General features: G+C 41.9%; 1 protein-coding gene across 1 annotated transcript in view; it reads left to right on the forward strand.

The window, feature by feature from the left end:
* Positions 1-4331: 4331 nt before the first annotated feature.
* Positions 4332-24669, forward strand: part of LOC117506639 (calcium/calmodulin-dependent 3',5'-cyclic nucleotide phosphodiesterase 1B-like) — an 82456-nt gene continuing 62118 nt past the window's right edge. The window contains exons 1-3 of the mRNA XM_034166163.1: positions 4332-4533; positions 11536-11649; positions 18373-18555. Of these exons, the coding sequence (XP_034022054.1) occupies positions 4481-4533; positions 11536-11649; positions 18373-18555 (350 nt within the window). The 5' untranslated portion in view covers positions 4332-4480. The remainder of the gene's footprint in view (positions 4534-11535; positions 11650-18372; positions 18556-24669) is intronic.

Below are 24669 nucleotides of genomic sequence, written 5' to 3' on the forward strand. Positions count from 1 at the left end.
GCTAAGCGTAAATTTGGTAAGATTGTAATTCACGTCGGCAGTAATGACACCCGGTTACGCCAATCGGAGGTCACTAAAATTAACATTAAATCGGTGTGTAACTTTGCAAAAACAATGTCGGACTCTGTAGTTTTCTCTGGGCCCCTCCCCAATCAGACCGGGAGTGACATGTTTAGCCGCATGTTCTCCTTGAATTGCTGTCTGTCTGAGTGGTGTCCAAAAAATGAGGTGGGCTTCATAGATAATTGGCAAAGCTTCTGGGGAAAACCTGGTCTTGTTAGGAGAGACGGCATCCATCCCACTTTGGATGGAGCAGCTCTCATTTCTAGAAATCTGGCCAATTTTCTTAAATCCTCCAAACCGTGACTATCCAGGGTTGGGACCAGGAAGCAGAGTTGTAGTCTTACACACCTCTCTGCAGCTTCTCTCCCCCTGCCATCCCCTCATTACCCCATCCCCGTAGAGACGGTGCCTGCTCCCAGACTACCAATAACCAGCAAAAATCTATTTAAGCATAAAAATTCAAAAAGAAAAAATAATATAGCGCCTTCAACTGCACCACAGACTAAAACAGTTAAATGTGGTCTATTAAACATTAGGTCTCTCTCTTCTAAGTCCCTGTTGGTAAATGATATAATAATTGATCAACATATTGATTTATTCTGCCTTACAGAAACCTGGTTACAGCAGGATGAATATGTTAGTTTAAATGAGTCAACACCCCCGAGTCACACTAACTGTCAGAATGCTCGTAGCACGGGCTGGGGCGGAGGATTAGCAGCAATCTTCCATTAGAGCTTATTAATTAATCAAAAACCCAGACAGAGCTTTAATTCATTTGAAAGCTTGACTCTTAGTCTTGTCCATCCAAATTGGAAGTCCCAAAAACCAGTTTTATTTGTTATTATCTATCATTCACCTGGTCGTTACTGTGAGTTTCTCTGTGAATTTTCAGACCTTTTGTCTGACTTAGTGCTTAGCTCAGATAAGATAATTATAGTGGGCGATTTTAACATCCACACAGATGCTGAGAATGACAGCCTCAACACTGCATTTAATCTATTATTAGACTCTATTGGCTTTGCTCAAAAAGTAAATGAGTTCATTACACTAGAAGTCTTTCAGAAAGCGCTGTAACTAGGTTTAAGGATATGATTCCTTCTTTATGTTCTCTAATGCCATATACCAACACAGTGCAGAGTAGCTACCTAAACTCTGTAAGTGAGATAGAGTATCTCGTCAATAGTTTTACATCCTCATTGAAGACAACTTTGGATGCTGTAGCTCCTCTAAAAAAGAGAGCTTTAAATCAGAAGTGCCTGACTCCGTGGTATAACTCACAAACTCGTAGCTTAAAGCAGATAACCCATAAGTTGGAGAGGAAATGGCGTCTCACTAATTTAGAAGATCTTCACTTAGCCTGGAAAAAGAGTCTGTTGCTCTATAAAAAAGCCCTCCGTAAAGCTAGGACATCTTTCTACTCATCACTAATTGAAGAAAATAAGAACAACCCCAGGTTTCTTTTCAGCACTGTAGCCAGGCTGACAAAGAGTCAGAGCTCTATTGAGCTGAGTATTCCATTAACTTTAACTAGTAATGACTTCATGACTTTCTTTGCTAACAAAATTTTAACTATTAGAGAAAAAATTACTCATAACCATCCCAAAGACGTATCGTTATCTTTGGCTGCTTTCAGTGATGCCGGTATTTGGTTAGACTCTTTCTCTCCGATTGTTCTGTCTGAGTTATTTTCATTAGTTACTTCATTCAAACCATCAACATGTTTATTAGACCCCATTCCTACCAGGCTGCTCAAGGAAGCGCTACCATTATTTAATGCTTCGATCTTAAATATGATCAATCTATCTTTGTTAGTTGGCTATGTACCACAGGCTTTTAAGGTGGCAGTAATTAAACCATTACTTAAAAAGCCATCACTTGACCCAGCTATCTTAGCTAATTATAGGCCAATCTCCAACCTTCCTTTTCTCTCAAAAATTCTTGAAAGGGTAGTTGTAAAACAGCTAACTGATCATCTGCAGAGGAATGGTCTATTTGAAGAGTTTCAGTCAGGTTTTAGAATTCATCATAGTACAGAAACAGCATTAGTGAAGGTTACAAATGATCTTCTTATGGCCTCGGACAGTGGACTCATCTCTGTGCTTGTTCTGTTAGACCTCAGTGCTGCTTTTGATACTGTTGACCATAAAATTTTATTACAGAGATTAGAGCATGCCATAGGTATTAAAGGCACTGCGCTGCGGTGGTTTGAATCATATTTGTCTAATAGATTACAATTTGTTCATGTAAATGGGGAATCTTCTTCACAGACTAAAGTTAATTATGGAGTTCCACAAGGTTCTGTGCTAGGACCAATTTTATTCACTTTATACATGCTTCCCTTAGGCAGTATTATTAGACGGTATTGCTTAAATTTTCATTGTTACGCAGATGATACCCAGCTTTATCTATCCATGAAGCCAGAGGACACACACCAATTAGCTAAACTGCAGGATTGTCTTACAGACATAAAGACATGGATGACCTCTAATTTCCTGCTTTTAAACTCAGATAAAACTGAAGTTATTGTACTTGGCCCCACAAATCTTAGAAACATGGTGTCTAACCAGATCCTTACTCTGGATGGCATTACCCTGACCTCTAGTAATACTGTGAGAAATCTTGGAGTCATTTTTGATCAGGATATGTCATTCAAAGCGCATATTAAACAAATATGTAGGACTGCTTTTTTGCATTTACGCAATATCTCTAAAATCAGAAAGGTCTTGTCTCAGAGTGATGCTGAAAAACTAATTCATGCATTTATTTCCTCTAGGCTGGACTATTGTAATTCATTATTATCAGGTTGTCCTAAAAGTTCCCTAAAAAGCCTTCAGTTAATTCAAAATGCTGCAGCTAGAGTACTGACGGGGACTAGAAGGAGAGAGCATATCTCACCCATATTGGCCTCTCTTCATTGGCTTCCTGTTAATTCTAGAATAGAATTTAAAATTCTTCTTCTTACTTATAAGGTTTTGAATAATCAGGTCCCATCTTATCTTTGGGACCTCGTAGTACCATATCACCCCAATAGAGCGCTTCGCTCTCAGACTGCAGGCTTACTTGTAGTTCCTAGGGTTTGTAAGAGTAGAATGGGAGGCAGAGCCTTCAGCTTTCAGGCTCCTCTCCTGTGGAACCAGCTCCCAATTCAGATCAGGGAGACAGACACCCTCTCTACTTTTAAGATTAGGCTTAAAACTTTCCTTTTTGCTAAAGCTTATAGTTAGGGCTGGATCAGGTGACCCTGAACCATCCCTTAGTTATGCTGCTATAGACGTAGACTGCTGGGGGGTTCCCATGATGCACTGTTTCTTTCTCTTTTTGCTCTGTATGCACCACTCTGCATTTAATCATTAGTGATCGATCTCTGCTCCCCTCCACAGCATGTCTTTTTCCTGGTTCTCTCCCTCAGCCCCAACCAGTCCCAGCAGAAGACTGCCCCTCCCTGAGCCTGGTTCTGCTGGAGGTTTCTTCCTGTTAAAAGGGAGTTTTTCCTTCCCACTGTAGCCAAGTGCTTGCTCACAGGGGGTCGTTTTGACCGTTGGGGTTTTACATAATTATTGTATGGCCTTGCCTTACAATATAAAGCGCCTTGGGGCAACTGTTTGTTGTGATTTGGCGCTATATAAAAAAATTGATTGATTGATTGATTGATCTCAGTGTTGTTGGGCTAGTTGTAGCTTCACACTTTTACACGGATCTTGAAAACCACAGATGACCTGCAGACGTTTATGGAAAACTCCATAATGCATCCCTGTTAACGCACATAGAAGAACAACGTATCATTGCCAGGATTACGTCGTGTTATTTGTAATGCTGTTTCTCCGTGCGGCACAACACATGAAAGCAGATAAAATCTAACCTCATTTAAAACTGATCTTATCTTTGAAAGCGCCCCATTTTCCTCCCGCGTCACTACGCTCATGTGCACGGCAGTAAACAGCAGTTAACCTATCAGGCCGTTGTGCGTGGTTTTTTTGGACGGCAATCTTTCTGTATTTTGGCTTGGGTGGCTCTGGTGGGTTGCAATGAAAGAGTCTTTCTGTGGTGTGGTGGAAAATTCTCATTTGGGATTTAAGTACACACTGCTTGAAAGCCTTGCAGTCAACACTTCATCAGTGAGGTCAACTGAGTCGCACTTCAGAGAATGGTTTTTAGACACACACACACACACATATATACACACACACACTCTGACACAGTTTGGCCTGACCCAACCAATCAGAATGAAGTGGAGTAGGTCCCCCCAGAAGTGGGTGGGAGAGTTGTTGAAACACAAGTCTGTCTCAGGACACACAAGTTTGCCTTGCTGCCTGGCAGAACTTTTCTACTCACTACATCCATGAAATAATCGCTTTTTTAAAAACTTTTATTTTGTAATTGAACTCTGGGGTCCATTAGAACACATCCTTATTGTGGAATGGCTGATCTGGTGCGAATTCGCAGGAAAAGGTTGCAGATACCCATCTCTAGGTAAGACTTGAGATAATAATAATGCCTCCACACTCAACCTGTGTTTCTGTGCTGATGAGGTGTTTTACTGTGACAAATGTGCCTCGTATCAGATAGTGATGCTGCAGTTACGCTCTGTGGATTTTATGAGACATTTTACCTGTGTGTTCTGGCTCTGTAGGGTTAAGACTGCCGTGCTGTTTGAAATTGTGTGGTACATAATGTGAGCAAACACATGTTGGCTGAGTGAACACTTTCCCACATGCACTTGTGGATGGAGTGAAGCATGCTGCAGAACAGAGGTGATGGTCATGTGGTTTTGTTTTAGTAACATATGATGTCTGTTGCATTCACAGCTGTTGGGTGTTTATTAGTCATCATAATATAAGTAACAAATAATAGCTCACAGAGGATTTTATTCTGTCTCAAGTTAATCAAGGCTGCTGATGAAAGATAAGCGATAAATACGGTGCATCTGGAAAGTATTCACAGCACTTCACTTTTTCCACATTTTGTTATGTTACAGCCTTATTCCAAAATTAGGTAAATTAATTTTTTTGCCTTAAAATTAAAAATTAAGAAATCACACATACAACACCCTTTGCTCAGTGCTTTGATGATGCACCTTTGGCAGCAATTACAGCTTCACGTCTTTTTGAATATGATGCCACAAGCTTGGTGCACCTATCTTTGGGCAGTTTCGCCCATTCCTCTTTGCAGCACCTCTGAAGCTCCATCAGGTTGGATGGGGAGTGTCGCTGCACAGCCATTTTCAGATCTCAGAGATGCTCAATCGGATTCAGGTCTGGGCTCTGGCTGGGTCACTCAAGGACATTCACAGAGTTGTCCTGAAGCCACTCCTTTGATATCTTGACTGTGTGTTTGGGGTCATCATCCCGCTGAAAGATGAACCGTCGCCCCAGTCTGAGGTCAAGAGCGCTCTGGAGCAGGTTTTCATCCAGGATCTCTCTGTACATTGCTGCATTCATTTTTCCCTCAATCCTGACTAGTCTCCTAGTTCCTGCTGCTGAAAAACATCCCCACAGCATGATGCTACCACCATCATGCTTCATTGTAGGGATAGTGCCTGGGTTCCTCCAAACATGACGCTTGTCATTCATGCCAAAGAGTTCAATCTTTGTCTCATTAGACTGTAGAATTTTGTTTCTCATGATCTGAGAGTCCTTCAGGTGCCTTTTGGGAAACTCCAGGTGAGCTGCCATGTGCCAAGAGTGGCTTCCATCTGGCCACTCTATCATACAGGCCTGACTGGTAGATTACTACAGAGATGGTTGTCCATTTGGAAGGTTCTCCTCTCTCCACAGAGGAATGCTGGAGCTCTGACAGCATGACCATCAGGTTCTTCTTCACCTCTCTGACTAAGGTCCTTCTCCCCTGATCACTCAGTGTAGATGGGTGGCCAGCTCTAGAAAGAGTCCTGGTGGACCAGAACATCATCCACCATCCATACTCCACAGGTGAAGTATGGATGGTGGAGTCCACTGTGCTCATTGGGACCTTCAAAGCAGCAGAAATATTTCTGTATCCTTCCCCAGATTTGTGCCTCAAGACAATCCTGTCCCAGAGGTCTACAGACAATTCCTTTGACTTCATGCTTGGTTTGTGCTCTGACATGCTGTGGGACCTTATATGTAGACAGGTGTGTGCCTTTTCAAATCATGTCCAATCAACGGAATTTACCCCAGGTGGACTCCAGTTAAACTGTAGAAACATCTCAAGGATGATCAGTGGAAACAAGATTCACCTGAGCTCAATTTTGAGCTTCATAGCAAAGGCAGTGAATACTTATGTATATGTGATTTCTTAGTTGTTTTTTTTTAACACATTTGCAAAACTCTTGAAAATACTATTTCCACATTGTCATTGCAGGATATTGTGTGTAGAATTTAGAGGAAAATGAATTTCATCCATTTTGGAATGAGAATGTAACATACCAAAATGTGGAAAAAGTGAAGCCCTGCGAATACTTTCTGGATGCACTGTATATTTACCCAGCTCACTCGGTGCAGCTCAGAGTTTGGCAAATCACTTGTGTTACTGTGTAAAAAAAATAATTTTGAAAAGGTTGTGCAGGTTTTCACCAACTTGTTGGGAGTATTCCTTGGGTGAAAGTGTGGAATTTGTACAAAGATGCACACATCGCAGCAGTGACAGTCATGTCTTTGGATCCTCGGCTTTTGCGATTGAGAAAAGCCTAAAATGAACTTAGAGTCATGAGGTTGTTGAACAATGCTGATGTCTTGACACAAGAATAAAGATCCACGGTTTTAGGGTCCTGGTGCATCTTGGTGAGACTTGGCCACTAAAGCTAGTATCTCACTGACACATGACTGGTGGAGAGGAGGCGGAAACACAACACTGCACGAAAACAGGGAAAAAGGCGATAACATTCCCATGTGAAATCTCACTGAGCTGGTCATCACAACACGTGCGCACTTGGGGACTGACTGTCCGCTGAATGCCATCCGGAGTAACGGCAAAAATTACAGCAACAAATCCGCACACATGCCGCGAGAGAGTCACTGACATGTCACGCAGCAAACATCTGTAAGTCATGTTTGGGCATACAGTGCTCAGGGCGGATGTGGACTATTATGTAGTTATTATGTGAAAGAGGCTGTGAAAATTCCCCCAGCCTTAGGCAGGAAAAGCAGTGAAATAATAAATAAATAACAGAAGAAAAGCATGAACAACCACTCACAGAATGACATCCACTGAGCTGCATCTCTCAAGTTCCATTGACGTCTTCACAGACAATGAAAATAAAACAATAAATCTGGATTGCCTCATCCAAATTCTCCACACAGGTGAAGTCCTCTGTCCCTGCCCCAGCAGGCTGCATTAGACTGTGGTTCTCAGAAAAATAAATGAATAAAAAGAGAAAATCCGGTTCGTGCCAGGCATGAAGTGTAAAGCGTACTTGTACAACTGAACTGGATGTGTACAGCTGGGCCACGAATAAAACTGAGTTCTATTAAATGGCATGGCTCTGCTGTGGCAAGACAGGCTACACGGGCACCATGATCTTTTGGAAGTGCTGCAATAAAATAAAATAATGATGCCAGAGTGCTGACACCGTCCCTCCAGCATGGCGTGCAGGCGTGCTCAGCGGGTGTGTGCTGACCAGGAACATTAAACTTAAATCTACTTCTGTTCTCAGAATAATAAATAAAAAAAAAAACAACAAATAAATCCAATTTGTGCAGGTCGGGCTGCAGCTTGCACACGCTCACTCACTCCAGCCCGTCACCACAGCGGTATGTTTTTATTTATGTCCACGTGATGACAGCAAGCAGACACATGCGCATCACAGTGGGCAGTTGTTAGTCCACATCCGTCCAAACACAGTATGTGTTGTCCAGCTGGGATGTCCAGATCCACAGATCTCCACAGCCGCTTCTGTCGGCGGCCACATCTCCTATCAGTTCAGTACACAGATCAAAGCCGCACTCGTGGAGCACTTAGACAAACTTTACTGCCAGCATGACAATGATTGTCTGCTGACTGTTGTCATGTTAACAGTGTGAATGGCCACACATTTTCTAAGTGCCATGAGAGTGGTGTTAGATGTTCATGCGTGTCACCTGGAATTTGGCCGAAACTTGCCGTCAGAGGGTTTGATGGGCTCTCATAGCCCACACTGTCTTTCAGCCCCTGGTGTGTACACATAGCTGTAGCAACAGGTGTACGAGGCGTTAGAGGCAGGTATGATTCTACACGTTTTTGTATACGATTCCTGCTTCATGCACAATTTATATGCAAATCGATCAAATTCGCACTATGTGTGAAGGGGCCCTGATGGATGGGCCAGTTGCCTACCTGGGTAGTTGCCATCCAGGACCCAAGGTGGTTCTGTAGGTTGGTGGACAGAGTGATGTGTGGCAGACCTGACTTAACCTGAACAAGGCTAGAGAGGTGATCCAAAGCTTATATTGATCAGATAATCATGTGTCATTGCATATTGCTGTAAGTGTGATGACACGTAGCATTTTCGAGTCCAAGCAAAGATTTATGCACTTCGATTCCCATTGTTTTGATAGTGATTTGTTTATATATTCTATATAGATTGTGTGGATACAAAGAGTGAAAATGCCTTAATGTTGTGTTTCTGATAATACGCGTAACAGTAGATCTGAAACGTCACTGCAACTTTCAGTTGTTTTCACACTGATTGAAATCCCATTCAGCTTTCTCTCTCTTTTCCCAGTCTCTCAACATGAATGAGACATTTTCACACAAACATTTTTCTTACACACTGAAGAAATCCTTGGCTGTGTTTAATGAACAATCATTTATGCCTAACAAGCATTTAAGCACAAAACTCAAAGTCCGCTACTTAACAGACATAAAACAACAACCAAATCACATTTTAGATATTTCTATGACAGCAATTAAATCAAGTTGCTTCTATAAAATAAGTTATGAACAGGTGTTTGACTTACATGTACAGAAGGGCCGAAAACAGAATGAAGCTCTTTAATCCATGTTTTGGCTCCACTTTGACTTGTTTCTCAGGACGGATTGTCCTCGTGAATATTCCATCAGGACAGACATTAGAAAACAAAACCCTGACCGACTCAAAAGAGTTTAAACTTTCCTTCACCTACTCTGGGCTGTCAGAGAAGAATGTTATGAGACTAAACAAAGTTCCTGCTCAGCTATTGCTATAATTCTATTTTACTTGTGTGTTTGTTTAGACCTGGTGTCGCTGACCGAATGGTCCCCCCTAAAAGCGGTCCACCCTGCCTTCACTGCGCATGTGTCATCTCAGAGCGTCTGCAGAGTCATTTCTTAACATCAGCCGTGGTTCACCGATTATCACCTCATTTCTGCTTAAAACTGCACTCCAGTCATTATCTATCTCAGCAATAGATATCTGAAGCTTTTGTACAACAATCATTTCCACAAAAATTCAGCATTCTCATCCAATTACATTTGTTCCACAAATTTGAAAATTGGTTAATTGTGTGATTTCAGAGCATAAACTATAGCATTGGCGGTGGCAAAATATTCGACCATTTCACATTTGATGTATTATTCCACGCCCTGACCGCGCGCATTGCTATGCAGATGTCAATAATGGCACTGTCAGCCGAGAGCAAGAGGTGGCCAGCCACCATTAAACACAAAGAAGAAGAAGAAGAAGAAGAGGAAAAGAGAGAGAGAAACTGGCAGCGTGACAATGACGCTGTTGCTATGGTAAGCTTCGCGGACCAAATTACTTACAGAAAAATAAACCGTGCGAATGATGGAACTGGATTAAAATTGGAATAACCCCTTGTGTCTGTTGATTTGCAGATGTTAATGCTGGATTACAGTTGCAAATTGAGTAAAACGGATATTTGCGACCGTAAAATCCAGCCTTAGTGTCCACAAATCAGACACAACAGGATTATTCCCTAAATATTTCATAATAAAAGACAGGGGACCGATCAGAGTGCCACAGCAGCACATCTGAGTCTGACATGCTGCTGCTGAGCCTATGTCATTTCTGAGCGTCAGTTGTGACTCGTGACTCACTAATTATCGCCTCGTTTCTGCTTACAACTGACTTTAGAATGATATAAGAAAGTTTACGTTGTCATCTGATGGTTAATAATCACATCATTCCCTTTGATCGCTTTGGGTGTAGAGAGTCAGTCTCAGATGTGCTGCTGTGATCCGAAATGATGCATGTGCAGTGAAAGCAGGGCGGACCAATTTTTAGAGGGGACCATTCAGTCTGCGACACCGGAAGTCAAATTCACATGCAAGCATGGGTTATTAAAAACACCATGAAATTCCTTTTTCTTCTTCTTTTTTTTTTTTTTTTTTTTTTTTTTTTTTTGAACAACAGCACACATTTGTTACACCTGTGCACCATCCTTCTAGGGGATTTCATAAAATTTTATGGTGAAAAACTTTCCTACACTGCTCTGCTGGTAAATAAAGATGACATTACTCTGTGTGGATTCAACATATCCTGTGCCAAAGAAAGATTTCTCATTCATTTCTCTAAACAAATGAGTGTACTTGAAACGGTATTTCCTGCAAACTTCCAGGCAAAAGCTCTTCTAATAAACAACCCCCCGCCTCCTCCCCCGAACAAAAGAAACCTCACTTATCACAAACGATTACATGAGATTGAAAGCGAGAGAGGTGGCATTCAGACGCGTGCTATTTATATGACTCAACAGCTTTTGTGCCAGTGTGATAAACTCTAGAAAAGCTGTGAGTGTCTCATCTCCAAGAGCTGGCTGCAGAGTGTGGCTGGCGGCTGGCACACTCTCAACAGTGGTCCGATCACAACAACAAACCAATGTGCATTTTCTTAAAATAATTATCCATGGCAGAAAGGTGTTATAGCAAATAAGTCCTTTTCAAATGGTAAGTTGAATTAAAATTAGGTTGGAAATGAAATTTTGGAGATTTTCAATTAGACCACAATGCAGGCTCGTTAACATGTCAACATATTTATACAACTTTTAAATTAAAAAATATAATGGCCTTAGAAATACAAATATAAGAAGCTGTATTTTCTCATTGAGCTCACTTTTACAAAATGTGGGTTACATAAGGTCCTATCATGGGAAGTTTTTTTCTCTCATGGAAAATTTGGCACTAATGATACTTTTTTTTTTTGCCACGGGCTTTCTTTCGACAGCTTGGCATTTAAATCACTTCCAAATGAACTGTTTCCGAGCATTTCTCAACCTGCTGTTAAAGCAGATCTTGAACGTCTCTCACACAGCATCTTCGGCACACTCACAATGTAAAATGACAATAACTGTCATTTTGTTTTGGATGTCTTTCTCACTCGCACATCCTAATTGGTTCAAAATTACATCGTTTTTTTTCTCCATAGAAGATGTTCGTGTCAGACTGCTATTAGTCCTGGCTACTTGCACACCACCACTGCTTGTCTTAGTAGTTTATTTTTTTCAGATTTTAAATAAAGATACCTATCATTGAGCATTTTATGGTCATATCCAAATTTTATTTTATTTTATTTTTTCTCTCCAGGCTGAGGAGCATGCTGAAGCAGCTGGATGAGAAACATGTCGACTTTGAAGAAATTAAAAAGAATCTGGATGTCACAACATCATTACTAGAGGCTGTATACCTCGATGGAACAAGGTAGAATATAATATGGTGATATGATAATCGCTATCTTAATGTAGATCAGGTGATAAAGTCAGCTGTTTATTAACCTTAGCATTAAGGGTTACATGCTCCATTGTCACAAGTCTTTAAGTTTTTTGTTTTAAGACAGTCACCACCAAAATCCTCAACTTCAGTGGCATTGTTCTGTACATTGTAGATTAAAAAAAAATGAAGCTAAAGAATACTGTGTTTGTTATGGAAAATTACTATTAAAAGTTAAAGTATTAAAAGTTTGCTCAATGCTGCCAGACGAAATTCAAGACTGGCAGTAGGGGTAGGCTGGTTGGGGCTGTGGGCATCTCACTTTCAGATGGTATAAAAAATTGTTGCCAAAACCCTACCCAGACACGTTTGTCACAGGTGATATCAACTACAAACTCTAACAGGAACCCCACTGGAAATTGACAGATGGCTGTCACTCTTCCTCGGTCTGGGGTTCCATGCAAGATCTCACCTAATGGGGTAAGGATGATTCTGAGAAAGGTCAGGAATCGGCCTAGAACTACATGGGATGACCTGGTCAATGACCTGAAGGGAGCTGGGACCACAGTCGTAAAGATTACATTAGTAATACACCACGCCATCATGGTTTAAAACCCTGCAGGGCAGCAAGGTCCCCCTGCTCAAGCCAGCACATGTCCAGGCCCATTTGAAGTTCACCAATGATGATCTGGATGAACTAAAGGAGGCCTGGGAGAAGGTCATGTGGTCAGATGAGACCATAATAGAGCTATTTGGTATCATCTACACTCGCCGTGTTTGGAGGAAAAAATCATGAGATTTTGGCAAACAACCTCCTTCCAACCAATAATTTATAAAAGAAAATCATGAAAAGTATCAGAGGTGCCCAACCTTTTGCATACAACTGTAGTTCATGCAATAAACTGCAAATGAATTGTTTAAAAATCATATAATGTGATGTTCTGGATTTTGTTTTTAGACTTTGTCTCTCACAGTTGAAGTGTACCTACGATAAAAATTACAGACCTCTCCATTCTTTGTAGGTGGGAAAATTTGCAAAATCAACAGTGGATCAAATACTTACTTTCCCTCACTGTATATATATATATATATATATATATATATATATATATGAAGCGTCCAGCCCTTCTCCAGGAGTTGGGTACCTGGTGGTGGACACCGGAAGTAAGGGATGCTGTCAAGCTGAAGAAGGAGTCCTACTTATCTTTGTTGGTAGGTGGGACCCCAGAGGCAGCGGACGGGTACCGGCAGGCCAAGCGTGCTGCAGCCCGTGCGGTCGCAGAGGCAAAAACTCGGGTCTGGGAGGAGTTCGGGGAGGCTATGGAGGAGGACTATCGGTCGGCCTCGAAGAGATTCTGGCAAACCGTCCGACGCCTCAGGAGGCGGAAGCAGCTCTCCACCAGCACTGTTTACGGTGCAGGTGGGGAGCTGTTGACCCTGACTGCGGATGTTGTCGGGCAGTGGAAGGAGTACTTTGAGGATCTCCTCAATCCCATCGTCACGTCTTCCGAAGAGGAAGCAGAGACTGGGGACTCAGAGGCAGACCCATCCATTGCCCAGGCCCAGGTGGTTAGAAAGCTCCTCGGTGGCAAGGCTCCTGAGGTGGATGAAATCCGTCCTGAGTACCTTAAGTCTCTGGATGTTGTGGGACTGTCTTGGCTGACACGCCTCTGCAACCTCGCGTGGCGATCGGGGACAGTGCCTCTGGATTGGCAGACTGGGGTGGTGGTCCCTCTGTTTAAGAAGGGGGAGGGTGTGTTCCAACTATAGGGGGATCACACTCCTCAGCCTCCCCAGTAAGATCTATTCCAGAGTACTGGAGAGGAGAATTTGACCGATGGTCAAACCTCGGATTCAGGAGGAGCAGTGTGGTTTTCGTCCTGGTCGCGGCACACTGGACCAGCTCTACACGCTCCATCGGGTGCTCGAGAGTTCATGGGAGTTCGCCCAACCAGTCCACATGTGTTTTGTGGATCTGGAGAAGGCGTTCGACCATGTCCCTCAGGGCACCCTGTGGGGAGTGCTCCGGGAGTACGGGGTCCGGGGTCCTTTGCTAAGGGCTATCTGTCTCTGTACGACTGCAGCAGGAGCTTGGTTCGCATTGCCGGTAGTAAGTCAAACCTGTTTCCAGTGCACGTTGGCCTCCGCCAGGGCTGCCCTTTGTCACCAGTTCTGTTCATTATTTTTATGGACAGAATTTCTAGGCACAGCCAGGGTGTAGAGGGGGTCTGGTTTGGGAACCACAGAATCTCGTCTCTGCTGTTTGCGGACGATGTGGTTCTGTTGGCTTCGTCAAATCAGGACCTTCAGTGTGCACTGGGGCGGTTTGCAGCCGAGTGTGAAGCATCCGCAATGAAAATCAGCACCTCCAAATCCGAGGCCATGGTTCTCGACTGGAAAAAGGTGCTTTGCCCTCTTCAGGTTGGTGGAGTGTCCTTGCCTCAAGTGGAGGAGTTTAAGTATCTCGGGGTCTTGTTCACGAGTGAGGGACGGATGGAGCATGAGATCGATAGATGGATCAGTGCAGCATCTGCAGTGATGCGGTTGCTGTATCGGACCGTCGTGGTGAAGAGAGAGCTGAGTAGGGGGGCAAAGCTCTCGATTTACCGATCGATCTACGTTCCGATCCTCACCTATGGTCATGAGATTTGGCTCATGACCAAAAGAACGAGATCGCGAGTACAAGCGGCTGAGATGAGTTTCCTTTGCAGGGTGGCTGGGCGTTCCGTTAGAGATAGGGTGAGGAGCTTGGTCACTTGGGAGGAGCTCGGAGTCGAGCTGCTGCTCCTCCACTTCGAAAGGAGTCAGTTGAGGTAGCCACCTCAACTGACTCCTTTCCGGGCATCTTTTCCGGATGCCCCCTGGACGCCTCGTGGGAGAGGTGTTCCGGGCACGTCCCATTGGGAGGAGGCCCCGGGGAAGACACAGGACACGCTGGAGGGACTACATCTCTCGGCTGGCTTGGGAACGCCTTGGGGTTCCCTCAGAGGAGCTGGGGGAGGTGTGTGTGGATCAGGAGGTCTGGGCGGCTTTGCTTGAGCTGCTGCCCCCGCGACCCGACTCCGGATAAAGCGGAAGAAAATGGATGGATGGATATATATATATATATACACTCAACAAAAATATAAACGCAACACTTTTGGTTTTGCTCCCATTTTGTATGAGATGAACTCAAAGATCTAAAACTTTTTCCACATACACAATATCACCATTTCCCTCAAATATTGTTCACAAACCAGTCTAAATCTGTGATAGTGAGCACTTCTCCTTTGCTGAGATAATCCATCCCACCTCACAGGTGTGCCATATCAAGATGCTGATTAGACACCATGATTAGTGCACAGGTGTGCCTTAGACTGCCCACAATAAAAGGCCACTCTGAAAGGTGCAGTTTTATCACACAGCACAATGCCACAGATGTTGCAAGATTTGAGGGAGCATGCAATTGGCATGCTGACAGCAGGAATGTCAACCAGAGCTGTTGCTCGTGTATTGAATGTTCATTTCTCTACCATAAGCCGTCTCCAAAGGCGTTTCAGAGAATTTGGCAGTATTGTGGACAGTCTAAGGCACACCTGTGCACTAATCATGGTGTCTAATCAGCATCTTGATATGGCACACCTGTGAGGTGGGATGGATTATCTCAGCAAAGGAGAAGTGCTCACTATCACAGATTTAGACTTGTTTGTGAACAATATTTGAGGGAAATGGTGATATTGTGTATGTGGAAAAAGTTTTAGATCTTTGAGTTCATCTCATACAAAATGGGAGCAAAACCAAAAGTGTTGCGTTTATATTTTTGTTGAGTGTATATATATATATATATATATATATATATATATATATATATATATATATATATATATATATATATATATATATATATATATACATACATGTATACAGTCAGTTTATTTCTGCAGCACCAAATCAAAACATAAGGCACCTCAAGGTATAATATAATTTTTGAATATTTATGAAATTTTTATTTATGTAAAACTAAAAATTAATTTTCTATGTATTTTTATGATGATACATATCGACCTCCTTGCTTAATTAAACTATGATTGAGCAGGCACGACTGTTGGTCGTTGGCCCAAGACCATTCGGCCCACCCACTGGTGTAAAGCCTGTCCGCATGACTCCATTACCACCATTATCAAAACCCCTTTCACCCCAAAACAGACATACATTAATTTATTTTTCTCATTTGAAAGAAATGCATTGAAACACCAAATAGCCATGAAATCATAAGCTAAAGATCAGTGTAGGTCAAAGCGATCATTATGTGCCAAAATTTGAATAAAAACATATTCATCTGTAACACACACAGAGATATAAACAAAGACCTCATAAAAAGTCATACACACCACAATGAGTGATTTTCTGCTTTAGAAATGCCGTTCATGCCACTAACCAGACGCAGATGCTTCTGTCTCTTGCATCATTGATCTGTTGTGGAGCTTAGTCATTATTTTTTTTTAAATAAATTCTCTCCTTTTCCAGGATCTAACTCAAGACAAGAGCCAATTGTATGTCTTTCTTGCTTGAGGATTTAGTGTGTGTTTTTACTCTTTAATCTTCATTCTCTTTTTGCAATATTTGCATTGCGATCAGACAAACAGCCTTTAAAGTTTAAACAGAATCAGTGTTGAGATTAGGCCCTCAAACATGGACTTTGATCAATAACTTATTCTTTGCAAGGCTGGAGGTGGTTCACATTTGCCAAATAAGAAAGAAACAGTGTAACAAGGGCCATAGATTTCTTGTTTAAACCCCTCCTAAAATATTCCATTAAACTTTGAAGCCAGCCAATCACTGTTAATTAGAACTGCAACATCTAAAGAATATTTCAGATTTATTGCCTCAGGACATGATTCAATATTTTGAAACACGTGAAACCCTAAATTAACAAATAATAATAAGTATGGGAAGGTGGAAAATTCCAGAATTGTGACTCTGACTACATGACAATTCTGCTACTGTTCAAGGTGTCGTGTAGTGCAGTAAAGCCACTGTACATGAAGAATTTACACAGAAATTCAACCTTAAGCCTATTTCCTTTAAGAGAAATTAATTTTCAAGGTTGCTAGGCAACATAGACCCTGTTCTGAATCCAGAAGTGTGCAGCACGCTTCCATAAATGAGAGTGTCGGAAGTCCAAAGTATTCGGAGACCTTTCTATACTGCGCGCAACAGAAACATTTTATATACAACAGAGGTAACATCCATTGGACAGCTAGATCTCTCCTCCAGTTGCCCGCCCCAACACACACACAAACTATTGCTTCTTTATGTTTATATTTCATATATATATATATATATATATATATATATATATATATATATATATATATATATATATATATATATATATATATATATATATATATATATATATGCCGGTAACGTGTTACTTAGTAATGCGTTACTCTAATCTGACCACTTTTTTTGTAACGAACAATCTAACGCGTTAATCTTTCCAAATCAGTAATCAGATTAAAGTTGCTTCTCCAAGTCACTGTGCGTTACTATTATTTATACATTGTGGGTTGATAGCAGCATTAAACTTGGTCAGTGGGCAGGAGGTCGGGGTTCGACTGAACTGCCCACTTTAAGTGAACTGTGAGCTTTTCATCCCAGGTTTTTTGCAGCAGTTACAACTCGTCCTCACCTCTTAAAGCGCGGTGACAACAGCACACCTGCACTGAGCTTTACAAAGACATTTTTATGCTTTTTTTTCCTCCGAGCCGCTCCGTATCTGCTGCTAAAAACAGCTGATCCTCCGCGACGCGTCAATAACTAACACTATTTTCCACTCAGATGAACCTAAACTCTCTTTCTAAGGACCACATGATGTGAAAACGCAATAAAACTTTCTTACCTGTAAATCTGGTTATGTTTTCTGCATAAATAAATGTTATCCATTCTTTGTGCTCAAACGCCAAAGCAGGGGCGAATCCAGATTGAATGGGGGCGTGGGGCAGGGATGTGCCCCCCCACAACACCCCTAGATTAAAGGTCCAGTTTTGAAGCCTTTTTTTTACTACAACTACTAATACTACTTAAAATAATAATAATTTTGACAAGTAAAATGTTTAGAGAGAATTTAAATGTTAGAAAAATGTTAGAATGAATTTAATAGTTACATTTATAAACAATGTAGGTTAGAAATTGCACGTTTTACTGTTACAATGCTGTCAACAGTTAAATATGAGGTCAAGAAAGAGGTCATTATTTTACTTTTTATAAGAGAAAGGGTGACTATAAAGGGTCAAGAAAGGGTGGCTATAAAGTGAGTTTTGGCAAAAAAGGTATCATTGTCATGTTGAGGTGGCAGAGGGTTGTTGTCAGCAGCTGGGGAAAGTAACTAAAAAAGTAACTAGTAATCTAACTTAGTTACTTTTACAATTGAGTAATCAGTAAAGTAACTAAGTTACTTTTTCAAGGAGTAATCAGTAATCAGTAATTGGATTACTTTTTCAAAGTAACCGTGGCAACACTGTATGAATACAGTGGTTGTTTGACCTTCAGGCGTGGCAGACTGAGATTCTTGCCCTAAAGCTATAATCCAACCTTTATCCGTCATTCTTCGTATCCATCTGCCTAATAGTGCGTGTGTGTGTGTGTGTGTGTGTGTGTGTGTGTGTGTGTGTGTGTGTGTGTGTGTGTGTGTGTGTGTGTGTGTGTGTGTGTGTGTGAGATCGCTCACAGACAGTGTTTGGAGTCTGAAGATGACCTTCAGCAACTACAGTCAGATGGTGTGCCTTCAGAGGTAACCGACTGGCTGGCGTCCACCTTCACTCAGAGGACACGACGTCCCGCCCGACGTTCCGATGAGAAGCCTAAGTTTCGCAGCATTGTCCATGCAGTGCAGGCTGGAATATTTGTGGAGAGGTATTAATTCAGTTCCATTCATTTTATTTATACTCACCCTAATTAAAAACATAGGTCACCCAAAGGTCATTCACATGAGTAAAGTCTAGCCTTTCCCACCGCATGAGCAAGCATATTGGCAACGGTGGCAATGAAAAATGTCCTCAGGCATTTGTGATTTGGGGAAGAAGCCTCAATCAGATGAGACTCAGAGGGGTGACCATCTGCTTTGATCATATTAACAACAACAAAATAAATAAAAAAAATAGAACGCAATGCTAAAATACCCTCGGCCATATGAGCATTGTGTTGTTTATAATTTGCAGTTGTTTATTAAAGATAAAGATAAACTTTATAGCATTTGGGAACTGAGGACACTAATTGTGAGAGTCATGATTGGGTATGAAAAGGAGCATCCCTAAAAGTCTCAGCCGTTCCCAAGCAAAGATGGGGCGAGGATCACCACTTTGTGAACAACTGCGTGAAAAAATAGTCCAACGGTTTAAGAACAATGTTTCTCAACAGAATTTAGGGATTCCATCATCTACAAGCCATCACATAAACAGAAGATTCAGAGAATGTAGAGAACTTCCTACATGTAAGCGGCAAGGCCGACAACCAATATTGAATGCCCGTGACCTTCGATCCCTCAGGCAGTAGTGCATTAAAAACTAACACTTTGTAAAGGATCTTACTGCGTGGGCTCAGGAACACTTAAAATAGGTCAAGGTTAGCCATCTTTGATCTTTTCCAAGGTCTGTGTCTCAAGAATGTTCCCTGTAAATCTGAATACTCTGACAGTAATAGGACTGGATTTATGCTGGGCACAGACGGATGGACACAAAGCCTTTGCAATAACCGTTGGCCGTATTTGATTGCATTGGGTAACAAAGCACAACAAAGAAGCAGAAGATCGCGTTTTGATCTTAATGTTACTGTTGCTATTTTAATTAAAAATGAAAGATGACACAGCATAATTAATATAATTTAGATGTCATTCAAGTTTCAGTAATTTCCTTGTTTTTCATGAGTGAATTTGTAAACTTAAATTATGTAATCACAAATGAACAGATGAAAACATCTGTTCAGTGTAATTACACATTAAAAACTCTTTTGTAAAACATTTGTACAAGAATGTGACTTTTTATCCTCTTATCACATTGGCGTGCATGCTAACCAGTGGTGGGCACAGCTACCCAAAACGTTAGCTTTGACAACTGGTAATCAGATAACTGAAAAGTTATCTTTTTTTAATGCTAAACCAATAAACTGCCTATAAACTTTATAGTGAGCCTTAGAACTTTTCAGCCTACCCTCGTATATCAGAAGTTACAGATAATCCGTGTCTGCTACATTTAAGATGCGTGGAATTTAATAAAAGCAGACACAATAACAACGTCTAAAAACCCAGAGAATATATTCACGAGAGTTTTAGGCACTAGAGTTTAATGCTGTTGCTGTAGAGCCTGATCAGAGTGTTTCAAATGTATTTATCATGTCGTGAACGTACTGAGATTACCCTATCCTACCCATAATGCACTGCTGGACACAGCATATATCCACACTAAAACCTTAAAAATTAGCGCATTACTTTAAAACTAAAACATATATCTGATATTTTCACTTTATAAAACTTCAGACATGACATTAATTTAAATAACTTGTCTGACATTAGTTTGGTTAAAAGCTGAACCATAAGTTAAAAATGTATGCCTCTGGATGACTTGGGTGATATTGCCCGTGTATCAGTATGGGATTAAAAGAAATTAGTTTTTTCTTTTGGGGACTAGTTCTCCTTTGCCTGCAGAGGAGAGAGCGGTTTCTTCTTAAAGCAACTCTTCTCTGTTTTGCAGAGGGTAGAACTACACATCAGCTACGAAACATTTAACAGGTAGGTGCTCAACTGAAAGTGAGGTGTCTGACCTGGGAATGTTCGTGTGTGAAATCTGTTTGTGTGTGTTGTTTTTACCATGTGGCTGACACCACACACTGTACAACTAAACCTATCAGATCTATGATTTTTTTTTTTTTTTTTTGCACAGCTGCATGTCCACACTAAAACCTTTAAAATTAGTGCATTACTTTCAAACTAAAACATATATCTGATATTTTCACTTTATAAAACTTCAGACATGATGTTAATTTAAATAACTTGTCTGAAATTAGTTTGGTTAAAATTTGAACCATAAGTTAAAACTGTATGCCTCTGGATGACTTGGGTGACATTGCCATCATATTAGTATGGGGTCAAAAAGAAATGAGTTTTTTTTTTTCTTTTCTATGACCAGTTCTCCTTTGCCTGCAGAGGAGTGGTTTCTTCTGGAATTAGCTCTTCTGTTTGTAGAGGATAGAACTGTGCATGTACTACAAAAAGCTATGTCTGCAAAAATGTTAGCTGTCTAAAAATTATCGGAAGATAGTTTGTCCAATGATGGTTTTCAAAGTTATCTGAAAAGCTAATCCGATATTGAAAAGATTATCTTTGATAATTAGCAATTAGCGGATTAGTGGAACTGTGCCCGCTACTGATGCTAACTTCCGCTAACACAAAGCTAACTTTCTCTGGAGTTAATCCTTACCAGATTAGCCTAACTGACCTGCCATTGCTGTTCTTCTTGTCTCACACAGTCAAAGCAAGTGGTGGGCCACAGGGGCATAGGCAGAAATCATAAAATGGGTGGGCCCAGAAAAAATCAGACGGGCCCAACCTTTGGGGTTGTAGGTAAGGTGTACGAGGGTAGGCTGAAAAGTTCTAAGGCTGACTATGATGCAGTTGTCGAATTGAACAAATTCAGGGTTATTTTTCTACATAGTCTCCCTGTAACTTCACACACTTCTTCTAGCAGTGCTTGAGTGCTTCGATTCCCTTGGCATAGAAGCTTTCATCTTGAGAGTCAAAATAGTCCTCAACAGCAGCCATCATCTCATCAATGCTCCGACAGTGCTTCCCAGCCAAGTTTTTTTCAGGTTTGGGAACAGATGAACATCCGAGGGTGCCAAGTCAGGGGAGTATGGTGGGTCATCTACCAGTTCAAATCCACACTCGTGGATAGTGGCCATGGCCACTGTTGACTTGTGAGCTGGGGCATTGTCTTGATGGAACAGCATCCCTTTCGTCAGCTTTCCTGGTCGCTTCTTTTTGATAGCCTCGTGTAACTGTCTCAGTAGGGTTAGAATAGTACTGTCATTTATGGTTTGTCCCTTTTCAAGATAGTCCACGAACACAATGCCCTTGGCATCCCAGAAAACTGAAACCATGACCTTCCCCGCAGATGAAATGACCTTGGCCTTCTTTGGAGGTGGTGACCTTGGGTGTTTCCACTGCATTGATTGTTTTGTTTTTTTTGTCTCTGGTTCAAAGTGGTGAACCCAACACTCATCCTGGGTAAGAAAACATTCCATGTAATGCAGAATGTGTTCAATTCTCTCACGAGATATTCCCACAGCATCTGCTAGCTGATTAATCGTCGATCGTCTGTCGTCCATCACCATTTCATGAACAAAGTCAATGTTTTTCTGGGTTGTGGCTGTTGCAGGCCGCCCAGACCTTGGGTCGTCTTCAAGGCTCTCTCTGCCCCTCTTAAATCCAGCTGCCCACTTCTGCACTGTAGATATGGAGGGAGCTTCATCCCCTAATGTAGCAACCATATCCGCATGAATGTCCTTGGGCTTTAACCCCTTCTTATGCAGGTACTTAATCACACCGTGATGCCAGATTTTGTCCATTTTTTTCATTTCCCTCTACCATGAACTTTCAAACTCGGCTATGAACCATAAACTACCTCACAACCTGGAAGAAAATAACACAGTTAGTCATCAGAAGAGTTGAACTTAATGCATGCCAAGTTTTATTGAAATGGCATTTCTCCTTCTTGGTGAGCCTTAGAACTTTTCAGCCTATCCTCGTAGGTATTATAATACACCGTTTGAAAAAGTATGCCTCGTTTGGACATCGCAAGCAACGTTATCACTTAGCCTACAGCACTGGCAAAGTGAGCACACAGACGCGACACGTCAGACACAAGTACTCTTCATGGATAATGCAAGCTGCAGTGCAGCGCCACACACACACACACACATTCAGTGCAAGTCTGGTAGCCTACTTGGCTGGGCCTAAAACCAAAACGTCAATAGGTATTTAAATAAGGCATTGTTTCAAAAATGAATTCCAAGTTTAATGATGAACACATCTCAGCCAACTGCACAGACGCTGTGTGCGCAGTTACACAGATGCAAATTGTCAGACACAAGCACCTCATGGAAAATGCAAGCAGCAACGCAACGCTTAGTCATGTAAAGTCCTTTAAAATAAAAATTCAAAATATATCCGCAACATGAAAACAGGTTGGCTCGGCGGCCAAATTATGAAATTGATAAACAATGGAAACCATGGCTCGGCGGCCAAATTAAAAACCCATCAGAACGGACACCAACATGATTCATGGCAGTTGCAATATACGAGGTCTGTTAGAAAAGTATCTGACCTTTTTATTTTTTTCAAAAACCTGATGGATTTGAATCACGTGTGCTTGCATGAGCCAACCTTGAACCTTCGTGCGCATGCATGATTTTTTTCACGCTTGTCGGTTGCGTCATTTGCTTGTAAGCAGCCTTTGTGTGAGGATGGGTGGAGTCTCTCGTTTTTTCTTTGCAAGGAAATGGCGGAATGACTGGAGCAGCGCGACTGCATCAAATTTTGCCACAAACTGGTCAATAGCCAGGTGGAAACCATTCGGATTATTCAGATGGCTTTCGGTGATGATCCTCTGGGCATCACACAGATTAAGGAGCGGTACAACCAGTTTAAAGACGGCCGCACAACGGTGGAGAGCGCGCTGCTCTCCGATCGGCATCAACATGCTGAAATGACCAGATCATTTCCAAAGTGAACGCTGTGGTGATGTGGGACCATTGTGTGATTATCCAAGAAATTGCAGAAAAGGTGGACATCAGCACTTTTTCGGCACATTCCACTGTGACAGAAGATTTTGCCATGAAAAGAGTGGCGGCGAAATTCATCGGCACGAAGCTGATGGCACAGCAACAGCGCCTCCGTGATGAAGTCTCACAGGACATGCCCTGACATGTCGAGCTTGTCCACAATTTCTCGGATAGTCACACGACTGAAAAGCCACTGAAAGCCGTCTGAATCTTCCGAATGGTTGACGAGCTGGGCATGTTACATGTCCTGTGAGACTTCAACACGGAGGTGCTGTTGCTGCACCATCAGCATCGTGCCGATGAATTTCCCCGCTACTCTTTTCATGGCAAACTCTTCTTTCACAGTGGAATGTGCCAAAAAAGTGCTGATGTCCACCTCTTCCGCAATTTCTTGGATAATCACACGACGGTCCCACATCATCACAGCGTTCACTTTGGAAATGATCCGGTTGTTTCACCGTGTTGATGGCCGCCCAGAGCGCGGCTCGCTCTCCACCATTGTGCGGCCGTCTTTAAACCGGTTGTACAACTCCTTAATCTGTGTGATGCCCACAGGATCGTCACCGAAAGCCATCTGAATAATCCGAATGGTTTCCACCTGGCTATTGCCCAGTTTGTGGCAAAATTTGATGCAGTCGCGCTGCTCCAGTCATTCTGCCATTTCCTTGCAAAGAAAAAACGACGACAGACTACACCCATCCTCACACAAAGGCTGCTTACAAGCAAATGACGCAACCGACAGGCGTGAAAAAAATCACGCATGCACACGAAGGTTCAAGGTTGGCTCATGCAAGCACATGTGATTCAAATCCATCAGGTTTTTGAAAAAAACTAAAAAGGTCGGATACTTTTCTAACAGACCTCGTAATATTAACAATTAGGCCTATTTAGAAGAAAAAAGTAATTAATGGTCTCACACTTACATCTGATGAATCCTTTTAATGTATGCTACAGCAGGAGATGACGGGGTTTTTTGTTGAATCCCAGCTGACGATGTCATTTTTCTTACAGATGTCCTCGGTCAGCTCCATTACTTTGTTAAAGCAACTGTCATCATTCCGGAATTGGGTGTAAGATTCCTTAAGGGCTTTGAGCAGATTAATGCAGTCTGTAACTGATATTGTGGAAGACTGCAAGCCCTTAGTGGCACAGTCGCTCGTGTCAAAGAACTGGTTAAACATGACTAACAGAAAG

Source organism: Thalassophryne amazonica, chromosome 3, assembly GCF_902500255.1.
Source record: "Thalassophryne amazonica chromosome 3, fThaAma1.1, whole genome shotgun sequence".
Classification (NCBI taxonomy): Eukaryota; Metazoa; Chordata; class Actinopteri; order Batrachoidiformes; family Batrachoididae; genus Thalassophryne; species Thalassophryne amazonica.